This window comes from Caloenas nicobarica, chromosome 1 (assembly GCF_036013445.1).
Source record: "Caloenas nicobarica isolate bCalNic1 chromosome 1, bCalNic1.hap1, whole genome shotgun sequence".
NCBI lineage: Eukaryota > Metazoa > Chordata > Aves > Columbiformes > Columbidae > Caloenas > Caloenas nicobarica.
The window spans coordinates 24,609,021-24,633,363 of NC_088245.1; the positions used below are offsets into that span (position 1 = coordinate 24,609,021).

The 24,343-nt window shown below is 37.1% G+C and overlaps 1 protein-coding gene across 1 annotated transcript; it reads left to right on the forward strand.

The window, feature by feature from the left end:
• The first annotated feature begins 680 nt into the window (after nucleotides 1-680).
• On the forward strand, nucleotides 681-23,545 carry IQUB (IQ motif and ubiquitin domain containing). The gene is made up of 11 exons (XM_065648722.1): nucleotides 681-1,122; nucleotides 2,293-2,454; nucleotides 2,559-2,734; nucleotides 2,977-3,132; nucleotides 5,033-5,243; nucleotides 9,860-10,035; nucleotides 13,850-14,020; nucleotides 15,162-15,338; nucleotides 16,776-17,024; nucleotides 20,862-21,047; nucleotides 23,336-23,545. The coding sequence occupies exons 1-11, from the start codon at nucleotides 681-683 to the stop codon at nucleotides 23,501-23,503; spliced, it is 2,274 nt and encodes a 757-aa protein (XP_065504794.1). The 3' UTR covers nucleotides 23,504-23,545.
• The last annotated feature ends 798 nt before the right edge of the window (nucleotides 23,546-24,343 follow it).

The window sequence follows — 24,343 nt, forward strand, 5'->3', positions numbered from 1 at the left end:
AGCCGCCCGGGCGGGAAGTAACGGCTGCGAGGCCCAGCGGGGGGAGCGGGGCGGGAGAGGCGCGCTCGTACGCCGAACCGCGACCGAACCGCGACCGAACCGCTCCGGCCCCGCTGCGCCCTGTGCCAAGGGCCGCTGCCCCCGCGGCCCCGGCGGGCCCGCGCTCCGCCCACCGCCGCGTGGGGGCCCGAGCGCCCCGGGGCGGCGGCGGCGGCGGGGCCGCCTGCCTGGCGCCGGGCGGAGCTGCTGCCGGCTGGGCGGGGGGGTTGCGTGAAAAGGGGCTTGAATCCTTCGGGCCCGTGTCATTTCGCTGGCAGCACGGAAAACCGTAGAGGCGTGCTGTCGCTGGGTAACAGTCCTGCGTCAATTCTTACCTATATAAGGGATTTATCTCTATATATTCTTTATATAAGAGTTACGCTGACTGCCTGCTATCAATGCTATGCATTATTAGTACTGTTAAAGACCAATGAGGAGATGTTAAATGTTTTGCGTTTGGTGAAAGCAAAGACCTTGTGCTACTCTAAATAGGCTGTTTGGGAATAGATACAGAAAAAGCTTTTCAGGTTAGTAAGTCATCCATATGCTTGGTGGTAGAAATGTGCTACTATGCAATTGTAAATAGATACTGTGACTGTTCTTGCTGAAAGGTTAAAAATGTGCGACTGATACTTTAGGAAATGGAAGATACATCGGATAGTTGCTTTCAAGTTGTTGGAACGCAAGGGTCAGGTGCAGAGCAACCATCTGCATCCTCAGAAAGAGCAGGCGGAGAGGCGGAGAACGGGCACCCGGCAGAGGAGCCTCTGCTTTCAGGAGCTGCAGGCACTGCACAGTCGGAGGAGGGCAGCGAGCAGCAGGCAGCTCTGAAGGAACGGGAACAGTCAAGGGTAGCACAGCAGGGACGACTTGGAGAAGGGCCAGGCAACCCAGAAGTGATCGGAAATAACAAACAAGATGTGTTTGAGCCAGATGCCCCATTCAGAGCATCATTTGAGAGCACATCTCCAGTTACCAATGAGAACTATTCTACTTTACCCGAAGTAAGAAATTCAGAAAGGGAAGAAGAAACATCTCAAAACTCAGTACTATCAGAGAATACAGCAAGTGGGGTAGTAACAGGTAAAAATGTTATTAAAATGGTGAACATGAGGGCTTTTAAGAGATTTCTTTTTCTTCAACTTGGTTATGGCTTCTTGCATGCCACACACCCTCATTCTGTTCGTGTTTGCTGGTTTTTGGTCTTGAAGTGACTTGTCAAATTCTCATCTAAAACATGCTTGTAAAGGTGAGGAATGTATTCTTTATGTCAAGTTGCAGTAGCAATTTATAGACTAATATGGCATTTTATAGGGTGATCTTCATTTCCAGAAACGTGTGTATGTATATGTACTTTGTGCACACATTTGCAAAACATTTGTGTGAGTACATGAGCTACTAAAAGTTTAGACTAGAACATAGCAATCATCTTACTATTTTACCTCTCTTAGATTCCCCTGTAACTTACCCACCACCCTTCCGTTATCCATGCCTTTCCTCTGCAGTCCCCAAAACACTCCACCATCTCCTGCATTCTAGGTGTCCTATGTTACTTCCTCTTCCCAATTCAGTGCCCCGTTTTCTTAAGTTTTCAGAGTGGGAGGCGGCACATCCCATTCAGCAGGTGAGCGCAGTGAGTGACCCTTCAGAGTACGGACCTGCTGACCGCTGCCTTCTTGCTGGGCTGCGCTCGGACACTTTCACTGTGGGTAGCTGGCGATTGTAGCCTGGGAAGGGCTCTGCGCCAAAGCCAGATAGAGTCTTATCTCTAAATCAAAAAGAAGAGATTTCTGGAGCTTTGAGTTAAGTAGGTCTGGTTCAGAATATAGTCTTTAAATAAACACCACAGTGTTAAGTATTGCGTGAAAGACAACAATGATTCAGCCATTGTATGCTTAGATCGGGTCTAAATTAGGGCAGGTTAAGGTAAGATTTTTCAGTGAAAATTCACTGTACAAATGGATAACTTTGATTTGCAATTATGCATTTGAAAATAAACACACTTACTGTAACTTTTTAAAAATGGTAATGTGAGTGACTTTATGTGGTGACAGTACTATGTTAGATATCCCTTTAAAAAGTATATGATAATGCTGTTTCAACTTTCAAGTAGACTGTCTTTTCAGCTTGAAAATCTATGATGTTTCTGTGTTGCAGTGTTTCAATAAAATCATCTCAGGGTAAACTTGAAATAATTATTTATCTGTTTGTTTTGAGAAGCTGATCAGGAGTTAATTTTGGTTTTATTTTTAGGAAGCGCGACTGAGGACAATGAAACTCTTAGGAGCACTAGGGCTAACCTTGATGAAACTATCCAGTCTGAGAAGTTGTGTCTTGATCAGGAACATTTTCCTGGGAAAGCAGTTCAAGAGGATTACCACATGCCTGATGTTATAACTGTTAGAGTACAAACAGGTAAATGCTGTTTTTAACGCCTGTATCGATATATAATTGTGCTATAATCTCGGTCTGTTATTAAATGAAACATTTTTTCTATATTGAAACTTCCATTTTAACAGATTCTGATTCATTCCAAGATGTAGTTGTAAAAATTGAGAGACCTACCTATCAAAAACCATTTCTGGGTGGATTTAAGAACAGGATGACAGGAGTGGAATTTCATAATGCAGGATCACAAACGATACCCAAAAAACGGCTTGACAAAGGAATTCAGTTATTTTGTAGAGAAACACAGGTAATGGCTTTGTAGCGTCTTTTTAGAATGTTGGTTTTGCCAAATGAAATAGAATGTTGACACAATTATTTCCAATAGGAATGAGGAAGTAGATCAGAAGTAAGTGTGCGATTGAAAGTATTTAGTGGATGAATATCATTAGTCTTGTGATTTTTGTTACAAATAGCTAATTTTGCCACTTACTGTAATGAGACAAATCTCTGTGTATTTTGTAATAATCTGACATGCATTTTTTTCCCCAGACTGTTTTTGAAAAAAATAAGCCACAACAAACAAACAATACAACATCAACACAGATGACTAAAGTTGGCCTGTATGTGTCAGTCGTGACTGACAAAATAATAAGTCCTGGAAAGTATCTTACAGCGGACGAATATCATGAACGTAGACTGGAAGCAGTAAGTTCTTACCTGTTTGAAACTATCTGTAAAGCAAAGTATTATGAAGGTTATCTGAATATTTAATAAGTGTTCAAAGAGGGTATTTAAAAGTGAACTGCAAAACGTCTGCTTAATCTTCACATTTTGTAATCTTCTAGGTATGGGGGAAGTGTGTGTTTACTCTATGTTTTTAGTGACATTTGAGACTTTGTGATTTCTTTAGAATTCTCAATGTACTGGTTTGCATCTTACAGTGACAGTTAAGCTTCCATATAGAGCACTGAGGATTAAAACAGGCTCGTCTGTATGGCGTTCTCATGATGTCTTTGGAAGGACCTGAGCTATACGCTCAATGTATGACCTCAGATGCATGGAGTACTGGGTTAGGATTTGGACACCTGCATTCAGCTTTTGGATTTTGTGTTTTCTGGGGCTGTTTGTTTGTTTTGACAGACTTGGTAGGTTACCTTTGGCAAACTGTTCCTGTTTGGATTGTGTTCATCAACCTGCTTTGGCATTGAGGTAGAACCCCTCTGTTCAAACACATGTGATGGGTCTGTGGGGTTTTCTAGTGCGCTGATTTGTCTCATGCAGGTGATTCCAGTGATAGATTCTGTATATTCCTTGTGCAGAGCATGCCATTTATGCATTCCAAATTGCTTTTTGAAAACCATGTATACAGTGGCTGCACATTTAAATTAAGTACACCCAGCAGCATGTTAGGTGGGGCACTGCTTTGTAAATGCTCCAGTTATTAAATTGATGGCTTAAAATAGACAGACTGAATCTAATTAAGTGGAGGAACAGTTGATTCCCCAAGTGTGTAAGTACGATAATGGTATTGTCATGGTTGACAAGGTATGTCGAAATCTTCTGGGTAGAAGTTTTCTGTTAGAACTTATTTGGTCAGCATCAGCTCATGGCAATAAGCATCTTGTAGAAGTGGAACTCGAATAGGTAACTGTTTCCTCAGGACTACCAATATGCTTTACTGTGATCATTAGTGCCATTTACTGAAATCTGTAATGTATCCATAGGTAATCTTTAATGCACAGTAGAGAGACATTAGCGTGGTGTTGGTTCCAGTTGATGGATTTGCACAGTGCAGTGTAGTTCCATATTGGAATATTCGCTGAAGAAATATTCAGGAGAAATGTTAGGTTAGGATATCTCTAGAGACAGTGTAACTGTATTAGTGTGTGTTTGTGCTTGACAGCCTTCAGTGCTGAGCAAGGCTTGTTAGCTCCCGGTATTGACCTGGCAAAACTGCTTGTGGTGCGAGTGCTGACCCCGCTGGCAGGAGCTTGAGCTTGTGCATTGTCCTCCCTTCGCACACTACAGGCATTTCCCATGTCTTCAGTAGCCACACCTTGGGAAGGTGGATTTTATAATTTTCTTTTTTAAGTTCTGTCATAACAGCACTGGTAACATCCCTCGTTTGTTTACAAAGAAATTGCGGTTGATCTTCTGTGTACGTGTTGATTTTTCTATCTAGAAATGTAGAAGAAATTTTGCAAATATGTGTCTAAAATTCCCAATCTAAACAATTTATAAATTGATAGGAAGACGAGGACCTCTGCCTACAAAGCTGGAGAGAAAACAATAAAAACAATACATTGCAAAAGACCTTTTTTAAGGGGAGGTGGATTTTGTAGTTACATTTTATGTTGCATCTATGTTTTAACTTGATTATTCGAATTAGTTTCTACACTGTACTCACTGGTTAAACTCCTGCAGTACCTAAATAAGCAAGCATACTAGTGTTTAGACTGGTTTTGTAGCATTTAAATTATTTTGAGTACAATACAAATCTTAGAAACTATAGTTAAGTAGCTAGAAAAAAAAATAACAGTTAAGAACAAAATGTTATACTGTTTCGTTTTAAACTCACGATTCTTTGGTGTTGTATCACGTATAGGTAATAGTATTACAGAAATATTTCCGTCGCTGGCATGCTATGAATATAGTACAAAAGCTGAGGGAAAAAAAGAGGTTAAGGCTGGCATGGGAGGCACAAGAAGAGTTACAGAAAAAAAAAGAGAAAGAAAAAAAACTGAGAAGGGAGAATGACCGAAGACTGAACCCTAAAACAAAAGAAGACTTTGAGCTACTGTACCATGCTTTAGAACGTAAGTTTTTCCTAAAGGGGCACTCTTAAATCTGCAAAATAATACAGTTTGTTTAAAACAAACTGAAGTTTTTTACGTTTCTTCAGATAACATCCTTGTTTGATTGTTTGTTTGTTTTACTGGAATTTCTTTCATTTTTAAATAATTATTTGACTTTCATATATCACTAGAGGCACAAAAAAAGGCCTTGGCGCTGTGTCAGCACTGTTCAGCAATAATTAAAACATCTCTGTGTTATCAACATCCATAGCATAGCACCATGTAAGCTGCTATGAAGACAGTGAACTCTATCCTAGCCAAAACCAGTACATCTTTTTTAGAAAATAATCAGCTTGTAGAATAGTGCTATTTGGCAGTTTTATTATTCTTTTTTCACAGAATCGCAGAATGTTAGGGATTGGAAGGGACCTCGAAAGATCACCTAGTCCAATCCCCCTGCCAGAGCAGGAACACCTAGGTGAGGTTACACAGGAAGGCGTCCAGGCGGGTTTTGAATGTCTCCAGAGAAGAAGACTCCACAACCCCCCTGGGCAGCCTGTTCCAGTGTTCCGTCACCCTCACTGAGAAGAAGTTTCTTCTCACATTTAAGTGGAAGCTCTTGTGTTCCAGCTTGAACCCATTACCCCTTGTCTTACTGTTGGTTGTCACCGAGAAGAGCCTGGCTCCATCTTCCTGACACTCACCCTTTACATATTTATAAACATTAATGAGGTCACCCCTCAGTCTCCTCTTCTCCAAGCTCAAGGGACCCAGCTCCCTCAGCCTTTCCTCATAAGGGAGATGCTCCACTCCCTTAATCATCTTTGTGGCCCTGCGCTGGACTCTCTCCAGCAGTTCCCTGTCCTTCTTGAACTGAGGGGCCCAGAACTGGACACAATATTCCAGATGAGGTCTCACCAGGGCAGAGTAGAGGGGAAGGAGAACCTCTCTGGACCTACTAACCACCCCCCTTCTAATACACCCCAGGATGCCATTGGCCTTCTTGGCCACAAGGGCACAGTGCCGGCTCATGGTCATCCTGCTGTCCACCAGGACCCCCAGGTCCCTTTCCCCTACACTGCTCTCTAATAGGTCATTCCTCAACCTGTACTGGAACCTGGGGTTGTTCCTGCCCAGATGTAAGACTCTACATTTTCCCTTGTTATATTTCATTAAATGTTTCCCTGCCCAACTCTCTAGCCTGTCCAGATCTCGCTGGATGGCAGCACAGCCCTCTGGCGTGTCAGCCACTCCTCCCAGCTTGGTGTCATCAGCAAACTTGCTGATAGTACACTCAATTCCCTCATCCAAGTCATTGATGAATATATTGAATAGTATTGGTCCCAGAACTGACCCTTGAGGCACTCCACTAGAAACAGGCCTCCTTTCCCATTCATCTCTAATATTAAGGTCAGTTAGAGGAACAGGAACTGTTTTTTTTTTAATCAGAGTTACTTTAATCTTTTTATTTTACATTTAAGATGCTGAAAAGAATGCCATGAAGAAATTGGTATTAAGATCCATCATATGTCATTTATTATAATACAGACTTCTTTATAATGGATAAAATTTTTGCCCAGATTTTACAATATATGACTGAGGTTATTCCTCTTGTCCTAGTCATCTTCTACTAACACTTTTTCTCCATTCTTGTTTATTCTGTGTTTCACAAAGCTGTGTTGTCAAAATTTAAAAATCTGTTAGGAGTCCTACAGAGCGTCCTGATAGTCTTACTTGTCCACCTGACCTACCTTAAAATATTTCAGTTATTTCTTCTGAGGTAAACTGAGCAGAAATTTGGCAGTGTGTTATTCATAGAGCTTAGGATCATGATTCAAGAATTCCCAAGTTATATGCTAATCTTTTAATGCTGTTGTGCTTTGTGTGGCATTAAACAAATCACTTGGTCTGAATTTATACATGATTTATAAATATTACTGTTCGTGACAAATGTAAAAATTATTACTGGTCTTAAACTGTAGAATTTTGGGAATAGTATCTTCATGAGATTTGTGGTTTGCTAGAAGTTGTTTCCAGTGCCCCCTTTTTCTTCATAGATAATTAGGTTTTCACTTCACAAGAATCAGCCCTTTTAAAGGTGTGTCTGACTAGGTAATCAAAAGCCCAGGTACTCAAATAATCATTTTTTCCTCTCCACTTATGGCAAGTGCTAGTATTTGGTATCTGATTTCCTGCAATATTTTATTTAAAAAACTGCTTCCTAGCTAATGTACTATCAAATGTAAGATCCACTTATTTTTTTATTTAGGCTCAAATAGTCTTTATTTGCAATAGAATCAATAAAGCTGAGTTAAAGCTGTGAATGAGCGCTGATATTCCCAATATTTTTAGATTTAAACTTACAGTTATATAATTGTCTCTTTTGCTTATTTTAATGTCATTTGCTTCACAAATAATAAAACCTGCAGCTATGCATGTTCAGGAATTTAATATCCAGGCAACCTGAAAAGGCATGTGCCATTTCAAAACTGGAATAGAGCAAACTCCAGTATTTGAAATGTCTTTTTAAGATTTTGCTAAAAATAGTTGTCTGGTGTAAATATTTTTTGTTTTGTTTTTGTTTACCATGGTTGACTAGTTGCTCCTCTATGTGGAGACTTGCAGTCATGCTCTTTATTTTAATAGAGCTTAGTGATTCTAGGAAGTTTTTTTTCCTACCTGCATGTGAAACTACTTTTACATTCTTGTAGTGTCAACAGTCTACACAAGCTAAATCATTGTGACAGTAATAGAATGAGACTATTGTCCTCCAGAGATCTGTGAAGGTTATTGCTGCTGATCACAACAGGGGGATCCTATTACAGAGTCAGCCAGTGCAAGCAGTTCCTGTTAGTACAAAAACTTGCCTGTTGACTGTATGGGGGAAATGAGATGTATCTATATATTCAATCTGTCTGCATATAGACACACTCATTATTTATTTAAAAAGTATTAACTACTTTGTTTTATGAAAACTGGAATAAAAACTGTAATGAGTAAAAACTCTGCCTGTAGAACAGATAATCTAAGAGGAATGTTTTTAACTTGGTTACATATATGTGGTGAGTCAGGAGGTGAGTATTGATGATAACTGGCAGCTTCTTCATTTCTGTAATTACAAAATTGCTTACTGTGTTTATTAGCTCTACCTTTGAAGTTGCTGCCCCCTTCAGGCATATAAAGTTTCATGTCAATTAATTCTATACAGTGCTTTTGTTTACTGAAATGGCTTTATTTAAAAATATATCTTTGGCTACTCAGAACTTGTTAGACAGCTGTCACATTAATACCAAAGCTTGGACAGCCTTAAGGAAATGAATTGAAATATTTTAAAACGGAAAACATAAGGTATTGTAGATAAGGAAGCCACAGGCAGAAAATAAACCTTACTCCTTTCCCTCCTCCTGCCTCTAATCTTACCTGATACAGGATGTTATAGGATTTTTCACTAAGTGTGCATCACATATTGAATTGTTTTCTTTTACGCTGGGTTTTGCTTTTGCATAACTGTTCTGGAACAATAGCAACACTTTGAGATATTATTCAGGAATGTTGAAGTTTTGGAAATTCCCTACAGAACTCCAGAGGTATTTGGAATGGAACAGACTCTTCAGAGATGCCAGGAATTGTTACGATGTATGAAAAGGAAAATACTATCTATCCAGTAAACACAAATTGATTTTACTAGCAGATTTCTGTAAAGGCATGTAGTCTGTGTATCAGCAGTTATAGTCAAGAAATGGGTCCTACAAAATAAAGCATGAGAGAAACATATGTATCCATCTGTATGTTTCTGTCATGAAGTAGTCTAAGTGCAGTGGGTACCTGTGGTTTGGTAGTTTGACCGTAGAAGTCAGAAGGGCAGATTCTTACACTTGTGCTGCTGTCGCGCCACTTCCTTCTGCTTGGAGGGTTCTGTTGGAGAAAAAGAAAGGGAAAGTAAAGCAAAGACTGTCTAATTATTAATGTGCATCCTTCTGCCTTGGATGGAAAAAGGTGATACCACTGAAATATTTGGTGTAACACCTGAAGTACTAAATGCAACTGCCAATCAAATTTTATCTCAGTTTTGGAGGACTTCAAGCTTCTTTAGGTTTTACTCATTTGTGCAGGGAGAAGCAGTGATACTCTCAGCACTGAGTACTGGTGGTACCACAGTAAGATGCTGTCCTTAATCGGTTGAGATCATCTCCATGGTATCTTTTCTTGTGACTTTGATGAGCAATTGTTTATAAGTTCCTATTGCTCATACCTTTTGGAGCTGTTTGACACTCAAACAGTGAGTTTAGTTATTTTAGGTGCAAAATTGTGAAGAAATAATTTAATCACACATTTCCACAGGAGCTAAATTATTTTTCTCACACAGAGCTTTTTTTTCTCCTAACCCAGTTTTGAGTGTGGAGTACGAATTGCCAGTTTAGGATTGATGTACACACACACATTTTCACAGAACATCTGTATAACTTACATTAACTTCTGGGCCATTTTGCTTGTATTGAAAGTATGCATAACAATCAATTCCCTAGCACAGAAAGTGACTTTTAATGAATATTGAAGATTATGTTATTTCTTAAATGAAAGTAGAAATTTCACTGGAAAACATCTTGTAAAAATACTCAAAACATTTATATCTGTAGTATGGAGGCAGGAGGAGACTGAACGGATTAACAGAACTTTTACTGGAGCTGAAAGAAAAGCAGCATTGTGTGGACTTCTGGAAGAAGAGGCACAGCTGATTGCTTCCATTGGGAGACACAAACTAAATGCAGATGAGGAGAATCAACATAAAGCAATACTCAACTTTCTGGATAAGGTCAGTGATGTAATTTTAGGCTGAACATAAAGAGGACAAAAGTACAGGAACAGAAAAGGCATCTGCGGGCTACTTGCCAAAAGTAACTTTTCTAGCTTTGTTAATCATGTGAATGCTAATGTTATAAATATCCAAACTATCTAGTTGTTCATGTCAATAAAATTTGGTGCTTTTCTTTTTCCAAGCTGAGAATTTTTTAGCTCTGTGACTGATTGAAGGACCAAAAGAGACTTCTTTTTTTTTTCCATTCTTTTTATTACTTACGTATTGGAACTGGACTGTAAAAAGTGGTTTGATAACATCTATTACTTTTCTTCATTATGAACAAATTACTTATTTGGAATGTTGGTGAAGCTGTTACCAAGTTTACTGCCATGATGTGATTATATTCTCTATTACTGCTTTACTGAAAATACCCAGAAAGCTAAGTATTTAGGAATTATATCAAAACCTTGAATCATTTCTATGTTAAATATTTGCTTCTATCCTTTACAATCTGTTCTGTTATCTTCTCAGAAAAAGAAGCCTGGAACAGTCTAAAGCAAATATGTTTCTCTCTTAACTGAACCTCTATTTTTCCTTTAAGGACTGCTTTCCAGTGTCCCACCTTATATAGCTTACTTCCAATATTTATTCTACAAGTGATACAGTTTTTTTTGCAATCAGAAGCAAAATGTTCTTCAGTACCAGAATTCCTAGTGATAGTTGTTTGGAGATTCAGGAGACACACGAGAGACAAGAGATGCTCTCTCCAAATGGTGGACTTGTTTCTGAAGCACTTAGTACTAATTTATTTATTAATATTTTACATTTATAAATTATGTTATTCAGTAATGAGATTGGTTTCTTTTTAGTTTGAATATCTACTGAGCTTCTGAAGTGCAACTTTTTATTTTCATGGGTTTTTATCATGGCAGCTATAGGGTTTTGACTCTTGTTCTAAACTGTTGACATATGTAGCAGCCTAACTCAGAGGTAAAGAAAGCAACAATTCCAGCATTTCTTGAAAAAAAAAAAAAAATTGGGGAAATCTCAAAATTCAGTGGATGGCTTGTTATGACAGTAACAATGTGATTTAAACACTGTAAACTGTACTATGAAATTTATCATTGGAGTGATAGATTATAACTGCTTTATTCAGTTATTTCTTGAACTTTGAGCTGATAATGTTAATCTGGACACTTGTCAATTAAAATTGAAATAACACCTTTCACATCTGAAGACTACAAGCATTTCATTTCGCTGCAATAGCCAATGTGATAGGAAACTTGCTTCTCTGTGGAAACTTTCATTCCCTTCTTTCCTGCTTTAGGCATGTACCTCCTCATGCATATGTGCTTTTACAGTGGTTTCTACTGGTTGTGTGTGCACTACGTTCTAGGCGTTCTTTTTTACACTGAGCTCATTCTTCAGCATTTGTGTTTTGAAGAGGAAGTATTTAATTAAGCTTTTATACAGCAATCATAATTTCTTAAAGGAATTTGAGTAATTATTAACTATTGCTCAGTTTATACCTTTTATGTTTTGTGCTATTTCTGCACCCATCCTATGGATTTTCTTTTAGTCTTCTTACCTTTTTCTCCTTTTTCTCTCTGTGTCTGTGGTGGTGTGTTTCTCTCCTCAGGTGCTTTTTTTCTGCTTTCATGCATTGGCAGCAGAGTGCAGTTATAGTAGTCTTGTGCTCTGAAGTAATACAGATAACAGGATTATTGTAAATTCCACAGCAGTGCCAGCAGACTAGAAGGCAAGAAAAAGCTGGCAAAAAAAATCTGGAATTTTTTGTTTTCTCACATCAATCTTGAACAGATGGAAATAGTCCTGAAATGAGAAAGCTTGGAATTCTTTCTGAAATACTGGAATGTTCATCTTGATGAGACCTCTGTATTTTTTCCAGTAAAAAGCTGCATAACTGCTTGCTTTCTTCCAGTTATGATGAGGTAGTAAGAAAAAATTGCAGAAGTTAGATATGTTATCTTGCTTTTAATAATTTAAACATTATCATAGTACAGTTGGTCTATGTTAACGGTCACTTTGCAGAGTAGAATACCAAGACTCTTATCTCATATGGCAGTTGTGCAAATTTATCAGAAGAACCCAGTTTCAATAACCATTTCCCAGGGTAAACTCTGCCCATTGACTCTCCCTACCATAATCAAATGATGTTTCTGTCTTATAATAAGTGATTACATTGAAGAGGATCAAATGTAGGTACTGAGTTATCTACTCTGTGGTAGATGGTGATTTTTGCCAGTCTATCATGCAAAGGATTTGCAGCATTGTATAGCTTCTAATTTGGTGAGGGTTTTTTTGTTGTTTGCTTGTTTCAGAATTTTTAGCACTGTACAAAGATAGTGAAACCAAGTCACAAAGTACAGTAGAATGCTTCTTTTTTTATGACAGGGAGAAAATTGCCTTTTTCTAGTTTTGCAGAAGTTCAAAGATTTCACTAAGAAATTGAGTTTTTTATTTTTTACCAATGTCTAGTTTTGCTATTGCGTTTCTTAATCAATTCTGGCTCTGAATTGTGATCTGTGATTAACAATGCCTTCTTTAATTAGCATTCCACCCCCACTGATAATGTTACTAGATGTCAATTATTCAGTGTTAAATCTTTTTATCAATTATTTTGTCTTTCTTTTGCTTACCTAACTTTATAGTTTGTTTATTTTAAAGCAAGGAAAGCTCAATTTTGATTGTGCTGTTATTAATCACGTCTGTTCTAACTATCCAGTATTCTTGGTATTTTTATTACTTATCACCATAGCAAGCCTGTGTATTTGGTCAAAATAATGATTACATCAGTGCTGGGATCTTGTCCAGAAAGCTACTCAGCATGTGAATGCTGCATGAAGTGTTGCTGTAGTTAACTTGCACTGAGATTGCAAAGTGAAGTTCACAGTGTTTGTGAACATTTGAATTCCAAATGCAGTGAGAGGGAATAATTAATACTCAGAAAGATGTTCCAAGTAGCTGTCCCGATGTATGACTAAGGAAAGGGAGTGGAGTTAGGTGATGATGAGGAGCAGGTTTTGAACACCATCTTTCTACTGGATTGAGATACCTACCTCCAGGGTGACCTAGTCCCCATAGAACAGTGTGGTTTGCAGCCAAAACCAGTCCTCTAGAAAGAGGAGAATGCTCGGACTTGTCAAACGGAGTGGGGCAGCTCATACCATGTAACTCCTCACTATGTATAAAAGTTGAAGATGTGCAAAGAGACAACTGAAGTAGTAGGCATCTGGTATGGGTCACATTAGCAAAGCAGCAGCTAGCTGAAGTGTCCAAGAAGCTGTAAACTCATGCTTTGACTTAGCTGTAACAAAGCCTATGCCTTCTATCCATCTGTATAGCTAGGGTAAGTAGAACAGTTCCCTGGAGATATTTTGTATTGAGTAGGCTCTGTGGCCTTAAATTTGCAATCTTTACCCAGTCAACAGTCCCATTGATTTTTACTGGTAGTTTAGAGGGATTTATGACTGCAAGATAAAATACAGAACAAATGTTCTAGCACTGTGTTCAGTAAATTTGCTTTAAAGAAGCAGAGCATATCCCTGTAGGAGAATATTATTTACTTTTAATATACTGTAAGTCAAAATTTTCATGACCTGCAACTTTAAACAAAGTGTATAATTGAATACTTACTCTGGTGGAAAAGGTAGTGTATAAATATCGACAATAGAATAAGCCTTTTGTATTAGTCAAGCATTAATGTTAAGTCCCTATTTGCTCTGGTGAAACTTGATGTAACATAATGCACTTATTCAGCTGGTGGTCAGATTATAATAGCTCAGAGTTATACAAATTGTTTCTGAAGTGTGCACAACCTAAGAGATGGAAAGCGTATGATGGAAAAATCACTGAAATGGATACACCGAACATACTCCGTGCCAGAGAACTACTTGAAATCTACAACAGCATTAGCATGAATGACATCCCAAAAGATGAGAGAATAGATGTGCTGGGAATACTCAGACTTACAGTGAAGGTATGTTTTATTTTTCTATTTATGTTTAGCTTGAAGCTGTACTTCCCAAAGATGCGGTCACTTACTTATGTTGACACATAAGCAATGCTGCTTCTGGCAGACAGGTGCCTGGATGATCAGCTGGCAGCAAGAGAAAGCCTTGTGTACCACCTGGCATGAGAGCGGAATTGACATTCTAGATACACTCTAAATTCATATTTAACTTCAATGTGCACATTTTTGTTCAAGTTGTCTTAGAATTTTAAGCCCATGGTTTTAGACTTTTTGGTACATTAATATACAATACAATTTTAGTACAAAGTTTATCTTAATATTTATAACAACTTGATGAAAACCATGGCAGAGATGTAAGTGATTATTCATATTTTTTATTTTTTAGTTCTTTGAAATGTCTGTTCTGAACCTTATCTTTGTGTTGGCTTGGGTTGCCAGTTTTATGGGTGGTAAATCCTGATTTTCTTTTTTTTTTCTTTGCCTTTCACTCCCCACCCCCACTGCTACTGCCAGTATTGCTAGTGAATGAGAAGCTGTTTGCATTTCTTTTAGTCTTTCATACATGTTTTATTTATTTATTCATGTATAAAAAGAATGCATTTCAAGGTACTTTCAGGATGATACTGTTGGCATCAAACTAGTATAGGATGCTGCTGCCTGGTCTTATGCCTCTTGTGTGGGTTTTGTTTTGTTTGTTTGTGTTGTTTGGTTGGTTGGTTTTTGTTTGTTTAACTGTCTTCTGTGTTTACACATGACACCTCCTATCACAAAGCCAAAGGGATCTTCTTAGGGAGATATTTCTTGGGGCTTTTGGAGACTGAAAATTTTGCGTGTGTTGTATGCCTCTGCTTAGCATTTTTTAAAGCCTCCAGGTTTACAGTTCCTCACAGCTTTGGTATATATACAGGCCCCTAAAAGTAGAATCTGTAAGCATTCTCAGTTTTGTAGTTCTTTACATTAGTTTTCTTGGAGGTTGTTTTCCTAAAACACTAAGAACCTTCTATGAACATGTTCTTACCTGAACATACAGAGGTATGAATGATGATTGGCACAGAATCCATAGTTTGCTTTCATTAGAATTATTTTGTTTGTTTGCTACCTTATTGTTGTGGAACTTGTTTTCCTTTTTCATTGTGTTTTCTTTCAGGAACATGAATGTAAATTAACACAGGAAATATTGGAATTAATTGACAGGGAAGTTGATCTTATGTCGAGAGAGGTGAAAGAATGCAACTTAGAAGGGCTGAGGAAAAGAATTTGTACATTATTTCTTCAGTATGTTAAAACTCCAAAGTTTAACCCTGAAGTTGCTAAGATACTTAAGGTATTATTCCTATTTTACAGTCTGACACAGTGGTCATTGAACTAAGGATGGTGGAGAAGGAAATGGAAAACGATGAAAGCTTTTCTATTTTACATTTTGCTGTAGAATTGCTGGAGGAGTTCCTCAAGAAGTTAAATGTTGCAAGTACACAGACTTCACATAAATAAGTTTATATATTAATATAGGAAGCATGAGGTAAAATGTAATAGCAAATGGGGAACAAATAGAAAAAGCAATTATCTTTTTTTTCCGCTGGACAAGGCGCAGCATCCCATGTGTCTGGCAAGGAAGACATCTAATGAGCTTGCAAGAGCTGTTACAAGCTTCTGTTGCACAACCAGCTGCTACTTCATGAGAAGAAGATATAGCTAGGAAGTGGAGAAAGTGATAGACATCTCAAGTTGTGTGATTGTTTTTCTTTTCTGACTACAGATTACAATTAGAAACATGATTCACTATCATATGTTGCTGCTTTGGGCAGCAACATGTATTCTGCATCTGTCAGAAAAGGATTCCTCTTATAGTGGTCGATGGTATCTCAGAAATAGAGGATCAGTAAATTTTAGATTTAAAACTAAATAACAGTTATTTTACATGAGGTTTATGAACAGAGTTACCTATATGTGTCAGAAGAGAGACTGGAGATGGGAGACCTTTTGTCTTCTGTAGCTTTCGGTTAACTGTACCTTGAGTTGAAGGCTGAATTGCACCTATATTTGTATTTGGATCTTGTAACTTTCTGTAGACAATAAAAATCAAAGCGACCCAATCCTCAGGGTACTTTCAGAAAAAGGCAGATGACCACAATAGGTAGCTGGATTTCCAGACTATTCTAACTACCCAATTACAGACTCGGGCCCTCTGCACACTCTACGTTATAGTCTTTCCAGAACTCACGAAGCAATGTGAGGATGAAGAGTTAATTAGCAAGTTTAGTTTATTATCTTCGCCTATGTTGTTTTTTGGACACGTGGCTCTGATGATTTTGTATTCTTATGCCAAAATGTTAGTATGTCAATCTCAGGGTTTTAGCTTTGACATAAAGGGCAGATTATATATGAAAAATTAAATGCTGAAGAATTAGTTTCTTTCTTCTCTTTGTTGTCATCTTTCCAGAATGGCTGACAATCTGCATATGTAAAAGCACCAGCAAGAGCACTGGAGTGTAATGTCTAGGATCTTCATGTAGCTTAAAAGTGAATTGACTGATTTATATAGCTGATTTTAACAAGTACAGTAAGAAAATACAATAGCTTTTGGTCTTCTATTAAAAAAACCACCATACTATTGGGTATTTTAAAATAAATATTACTAGCTTTTACATATTGGAATACTTGCATGAATATATGTAAAATGTATTCCAACAGAGATAGGGTGACACACAAGTAATACAAAGATTGTGGTAAATTAACTTTTTTTTTTTTTTTAACCTTCTAGGTTCCACCAGATCCCTTAAAGCTTTATAAAAATGTTAACTTCTGTCATAGTTGTGAAAGTTACTTACCATCTACTGAGTTTCCTGTTCCTGCTAATTCCTGCACCTTTGGCAGATGTCGCTTGTGTTGCAAGCTTGATAATGAGGCTCGGCAACGAGATGCATATTTGAAGTACAAACTTCTACTAGAAAATCTCAGAAAGTCTGAAGCTGATTATCAGGATGATGCTAAAATTGTTTTCTTAGTTCAGGTACTGTCTGAAAGAGCATTGTTAATAATGGAAACCAATGGCTTTGACTATAATTTTTCCTTTATTTTGTGTATGTTGTTGACAGGTTGAGAGTTGGGCTAAAAGCTACAAAAACTTCTTCCTGTGATGTGGGATGTTCCACACATAAAGAAGCAGCACTTAAGCTCTTGAAGTATAGTTCTTTCAAAAGTGGTTACAAGCTATACATTAAAAGAAGGTAGATGTCAAAGAACCACATGACCCAAATTCTTCTTCTGGTTCTGCTATGGCAGTCCTGTTGCTTAAAGATACTAACATAATCTGTAAAGCAACAGTTAATGTTTTTGTGACTGTAATATTGTTCAAGACATAATGTTAGTAAAACATTTTAAACCCCATTATTTGGGCTGTTTTAATAATACAACTAAATTGTTTTATGTTCTCAGATGGAAAAACGTAAAGGAGCTGATGTTTTGACTTTCCTGTTCTATGTCAGTAGAATATCTATATAGTTGGAAGTTTTACTGTCTCGCATTTATTAGGAGAGAGATTCACTAAATATTTTAATTTTCTAAATTTTTTACCATCATTACATCTGTAATCTTCTGTAATATTACTAAGTGACCGATATTTCTTAATAATCATTACTGGAACAACTCAGTTCAAAGAACGTCTTGCCTCTGTCCTCAACAAATTCTCTCTTTTAGTTGTTATTACTTATTTTGTCAACAAAAGAATTTGACATCCAATATCCACTGGGCAAGTTTTAAATCTGAGGTAACTGCAAAGTGTTATTTATTGAAAATATGGGACAGCTGAGTTTTATTTGAACTTTCTGAGATTTAGTATTAAAAATCTCTGCAGCATCAACTTTCATAGAATAGTTTTTGAACTCTATTTTCAGTATGTCTGAAACAACAACCAAGCAAACAAAAACCAGTCATCAATATCCCACTGCTACTAAAACAAGCCATGCTGTGGTTTAGTACTTTGCCAATGGCAGCTCCCAAAAGGAAGATCAGGATTCTTTAATTATCATACCTGTATTAAGAAATACTATCAAAGAACCTACATTCATTTTCACTTAAGCTGAAAGGTTTTTTGTCTCTGTCCAACTTTGTTTATCTTAATATGTAAACATCCTCCAAAATCTTTTGGACCTCTCTGACATCACGTCACTTGTGATGGCTGGTGGCCATTGATGCACTGAAACATGACTGCTACTTAACTGCTGACACCAAAAGCCCTCACATTTCTGTTTGTGGTTGTACCACTGCAACATCTCTAGGTACTGTGTTGTTTTCATCTATATAAACATCTTTTCTTTAGAGTTTTAAATATCTAAGCAAGATATTTGTATCTTAAATCACCAATTTTCTTGGTTTTTTGCTAACATTTCCTTAAATTATTTTTTTCTGAACTACTTGTTTTTTTTCCCCTTCTCCTCCCAACAACCATCTGTCCCCTTCTGCACTTATATCCAGAAAACAGCTCTGAGGCATCTAGAAATGAATTGGGCACAACTAAAAGTCTTTTGCAAGCAGCTATTACAGCTTCATTCGTTGCCCAGTGCAGTACCATTATTGGGTCTGATTGTATTGTCTGTGGATAGATGCAAGACTTTTGTGATAAAAGTGTTTTCTTCAGATCTCTTGTGTACTGATTCGAACGGTGTTTTGGTTGACCCCCTATATGAGTGCTGCAAAGGTTTAAAAGGCAAAAAGCCATTGGTTAGTGTTATGGTACCTCCAGTAAGTTCTACTTACAGCAGCTAAAGACCTTTCTCATATCAAAAAGAACTAGTTCAGCAAATATGTCAACTCCTGAGGCTGCCCTTCATTCTTTCAGACGGTTTAACTATGCCATGCTCCTTAAAATCAATGGTACATACTATGGCTTTTATTATTCTTGATGAGCAACATCCTAATGGCAATGTCGTATTCATTTGAAGTTACAAATACACTTAACTCCTTTATTGGATTTGCTGCCTGCCCTTCTTTCCCAGCCTCACCTGCTGAGCATTCAATGATACTTGCTCCCAGTTGCCAGATGACAGTACTTGAAGGCTGTTCCTGTTTCTTGTGAGCACAGGACAAATTGGGGGCAGGGGAAAGGAGGGAAAGCATTATTTGATATGAATTGATTATAAAATTTCACAGCAAAATGCATGCTTATCTTTACAAAGTGCAGAAGTCTCTTAAATTAAACTCTTCCTCATAACCTGAGAAGTTTTAACATAGAACAAGCTTTTGCCTGTTTTTCAGGCAGAAAAAAAAAATTGTAATCCAGGAAAAAGGAAGAGTCAAATTATGGATCTGTTTTATATGGACCCTTATATGCCTCAGTATAGATTTTTTTCAAGTTCTGCTAACTTTTCAGATGTGTAGCTTGGCACAAAAATAGCAGTACTTGCTAATATGCCTGCTTGCAAATCTGACTTCTGAGAAGAAGATACAGAAGTTACTTGAAATTTTGAGAAAAGGAGGAAATACTGGAAAAAGACACCAATTAGTGCTACCTAATAAAGAAGGCCCTATAGGACTAGCTTTAAGAACAGCTGTAGGACAGTCCTGTGTTCTTGGAATCAGTAGGCACAGATTTATTACCAGTGGAGGTTCTAAGCCCAGCTTTTATCTTACATTCTCCCTGGCAAAAATTTACATGGGCTTCTGGATTTTGGAAGCATGATGGATGAGAATACATGAACCTACATTTCACTAAAGCACTGTGTTGGTATAGTTTCATTCATCCTTTGTCAGAAATGTAATAAGTAACATGTAAACATCATTATTTAATTAATTAACGTGAGATTTCTTTTTAGAGAAATGAGTCTTCTTCAAATGGCTAGCTTCAAGGAAAACCTATTTAACAGTCTGTGGTTTATAGACTCCTGTAGATAAAAATCTTCTAAGAATTTTCTATGACTAATACTGAGAAAAATTCATGGAGTGTGACAGAAAAACTTGCTAAAGTTCAGTGATAACTGCCATCCCATTTTTTTTTCTTTCGTTCAGAAGACTGTGTTGACTATCTTTATAAAGATTTAGTAGTGATTTCAGATGGCTAGTAATAAATTAAACAAAGTAAGACTAATCTAAATTAACCTTAGACGTGAGTTAAAAGTACATTGAAAGGCCTTTCTGTACTAGAGAACTTTTATAAACAGACCTCCTATTATTTTTTTGTTAGTATTGTAGAATAGCTACTTATCTTATAAACTCATTTGGTAAAATGAGCAACAGCATCTTGGGGACAATAAACTCTGTCAACAAGAGAGTGAGGGGAAGAAAGCAAAGCAGGCAGTGATTTGGGGTCTGTCACAGGTGGGAGCTTTTCTTATAATAATTTTCCACATTTTTCCAGACCAGATTATTCTGATTATATGTAAACTTCAAGTAATTAAGTAGTGTAACAACTCATTTATTGAATACCATTAATTCTGAATCTGAGAATGAAATGGGGAAGTCATCTTGGTAATGACAGAGATGGATAATTGTTATTATTAACCAGAAAGGTGTGAACAGGCTTAAACATGACAAAAACCATGAGATTTAAGAAGCTTTATAAGAGCAGTTAAGCAATCAGGATGTCAGTGGAAGATATGAATTGCCATTGGCAGAGACAATCAAAGTAAGAATGTAATATTTTAGAGATGATAGAAGAAAAAATGCAGTTCGTAATTGCCACGCCATGCTAAAGGAAGATGTGTATGTCTAGACATTCTTTAACCAAGTGATGATGTGACACGCATAGAAAAATGTTTTACTTAAAGCTTTATTTGTATTCTTATATGGTTACAATGCTTTTGTTGTCGAATGAAACATTCTTCTTCCTTCTTAACCCTGTTTTCCATTTCAGCATCAAGATCTGCAGTACATGATTGAGAATATATGGGGCTGTCAATCAGCTCTCAGTGCCTGCAGTGACCTCTATGATTTGGTTATGGTCAGATGGGATAAGCGGCATGAGTGGTCTCCGTGGAACACTATTCTCCTCACTAAAGATGAGGCAGATGAACATCTTAAGCTGTGTGACCTTCAGAAGGTAAAATTTGATGGGTTTAATGTTTTACAATATTTATGTTATGCTTTAATAGAATCCTGTGACTAATGAATTTGGGCCAAATTTAGTCCTTACACTCATCCATGTTTAAATTGGCCCATTGCAACTATATAAATGATTGCATCTGTACTATTACATATAATAAAACACACAGTAGTCCGGAGGGCAGCTAGCAGATACAACTCGCATCCATGTACCTGAACTCTGTCTTCTCCCTCCCAAAATGCAAGAAGCTAAGTGGCCTTTTCCGTACCGCCTACTGAGATTAGTGCCAAGAATCATAAATAGAAACATAGAATCATTTTGGTTGGAAAAGATCGTCAAGATCATTGAGTCTAACCATTAACCTAGCACCGTCACTAAACAATGTCTAAACTAAGAACCTCGTTTACACATCTTTTAAACGCCTCCAGGGATGGTGACTCAACCATTTCCTTGGGCAGCCTATTCCAATGCCTGACAACCTCTTCAGTGAATAATTTTTTTCCTAATAGCCAATGTAAGCCTCCCCTGATGCATCTTGAGGCCCTTGCCTATGCTCTGCCTTCAGCTGAGGTCAGGCAAGAGCTGGCCTGCATGAGAAACATACTAAAGACTAACCATAAATACTATGACAATGGTGTGCCTGTGCTCTTGCACATGCTCTAGCCTCATTAGTTTCTGGCCTTTTAAATTTCTCATGAAATAACAGGTTGGCTCTTTGTCTAGAACTTAACCATTTGTGATAATAAAATTTGTCTCAATTTACTTTCTTACATAGATGTCAGTTAAGTACCCCGACAATGTAATCTTATAGTTTGCAATTAAGCAATAGAAACATAATTGCTGTTCTGAGTTTAAAAAATTAAGAATTTGTTAAAGAAGTCATTGAAACTGTGTATTTTTATACCACTCTCCCCAAATTCCATATCTAAACATGGTAGTCTGGTAAATATCTCACTGCACTGGACATCATATGGTAGACTATTTAGTTTTCTAAGGCACGGGAGAATCCTGTGAGCTGTGTTTGTCTTGCAATTAGTAAGGGATTATTAAGCCTTTCACCTCTAGGTCATTGGTTTATGTAAGTAGTGATCTGAGGTCGTTGCTGTATAGTGTCCTTTTGTTCAGAGTGTTCTTAATTTAATTTCTAACACAATATATGTGCATCACAAATACAATTTCAGCTGTTACCCTTCTTTTCTCAATTGCAAGCTGGAAGTTCCAGTATTGACTCATCTGTCTCACTTTCAGTCAACAAGGTTGTTCAGGCAGTCTGAATCTAGAGATGCTTCTCTGCATCCATAAATTTATGTTACTAGCATTATGGCAGGCAAAGATTCTGATTATGCACTTATCTGATTTAACTTCATAAGTCTGGATGTCATAATCAGAGAGATGCCATTAACCTGATTAGGTCCAGAGCTTCAGTGGAGGTGAGAGTTAGGCCAGAAGAACAACAGGTGAGGCATGCAAGCCTACCTTAAAATTATAAGGTATTTTCACTTAGCTTTTGCTACAAAAATAACAGTGGACCAGCTATAGTAAGGTGTCACCTTTCCTCACTGGTAATGGCCAAAGCTTTGTTTAAAAAAAAAAAAAAAAAAAAAATTGTGAAATAAGGAAAATTAAGCACTCAGAATGTCCTAAGTTGAATCATTGTTTTTCATCCACTGAAGCAAAATAAGGCATCTCAAGCACTTTCTTTAATAGCAATTTTTCATAATGACGACTATAGCAATAGCAAAGAGTTTTTTCAACTAAATATTCTGGTTTTTTATTACATCATTGGAACTACTGCTAATCCCTAAAAATTTAGGTAAGTGTCATCACGGAATGCAAAGCCTGACTAAAATGCTGCAAAATGCCTGCTTCCATGATTATTTGTAAATAATAACTATGATTCTTATCAGGGAAATTTCCTGTAGTCGTCACCTTGCAAATGTTGATATTTAAGCATTGCCTTTTAAAATTTTCAAACGTAAGTACAAATGTTCTTACCTGAAAATAAACGCTTAAGTTGTATCTCGAATGGATAAAAATTGCCAGAAGTTTTACTCGTTTTAAAAGATGACTAATATTTCACAAGGAGTGGTTAGTAATTTTCACTATTGGGCCATAAGGTAGCAGTATAGAACTACAAAATATTTCATTATCTATCATATATGAATAAATTATCTGGCTTAGTTTATTAAAGGGTCAGCATTTATACTGTCTAAAGTAGGAAGCAGCATGTAAATTGCTAGATATTTTTGTTGTATTTAATGAGATTTGGATTTTTTTCCTTTCAGGCTTACGAAGCAGTGTTTATTAACAGAATAAAACGTAAGCATATCCGCACAAAAAAATACTTTGCTCAGATTCCAGCAATGGCATCATTTTTGCATAGCAGTGACAATCAAGCTGCTGCAAATGAATTTTTAGTAGCGACACCTATTCCTACTGGCATAAAACCGTAACTTGTAGGCGAAGTTAACTGGAGTTAAAGAAATTGACTGAATTACTGATTAATACCATTTCCTTGGTTTTAAAGAAATGTACTTTTTCATTAATACTTCAATTGTATTACACAGACCAAAATAAACTTCTGACGATAAAGTAATTTGATCTTGGCCAGTCAATATAACTGCATTTCATGTTTCGTAACCTCATTATTTAAAGAGTAAAATGTTATTGATGAGCTTTGTAGATTCTGTATCTTTTAGAGTGGCTGTCTTTCTGTGTATGCCCGCGTTGCTTGGAACATTCTGTCTGCAGTGTAATATTCCTCTTGGGGGAATTCACCTTTTAGTTAGAAAAACAATACTGTAACCACAATATTAAATTTATTTCTCTTGTCTTTAGCATATAAGGCAGAAAGCCCCTCAAACCTGAATTCCTGCAGAAGAATAGAATTGATATGCCCTTCCAAATATAGCTGCTTTGCCTTGCATATGTTTGTGCAAAAGAATAACTTTACTTTTTATAGCTCATCTTGATGGTCATAGTGGCACTGCCACTATGTAATTATCATATCCAAGATCTTGAAATTATTGTAAATCAGACTCATATTTTGAAATACACAATGTAGACTGTTTGGAACATGTTCATTTTTTTAAGAGCTTGTGTAATCTAAAGTAGAACTAAATTCTCTCCATAAAATTATTTAGTTCTGTTTGTTTTATTATAGTCACAGAGAAAAACATGATATGGTGTGCATTCAATTAAGTCCTACAGAAAGTAGCAGAGTTCTGTTTGAAACCTCTAGTCTCGATGTGGTTTTGACCCAGGAAAAGCCTCCAACAAATAAAACTGTCTAG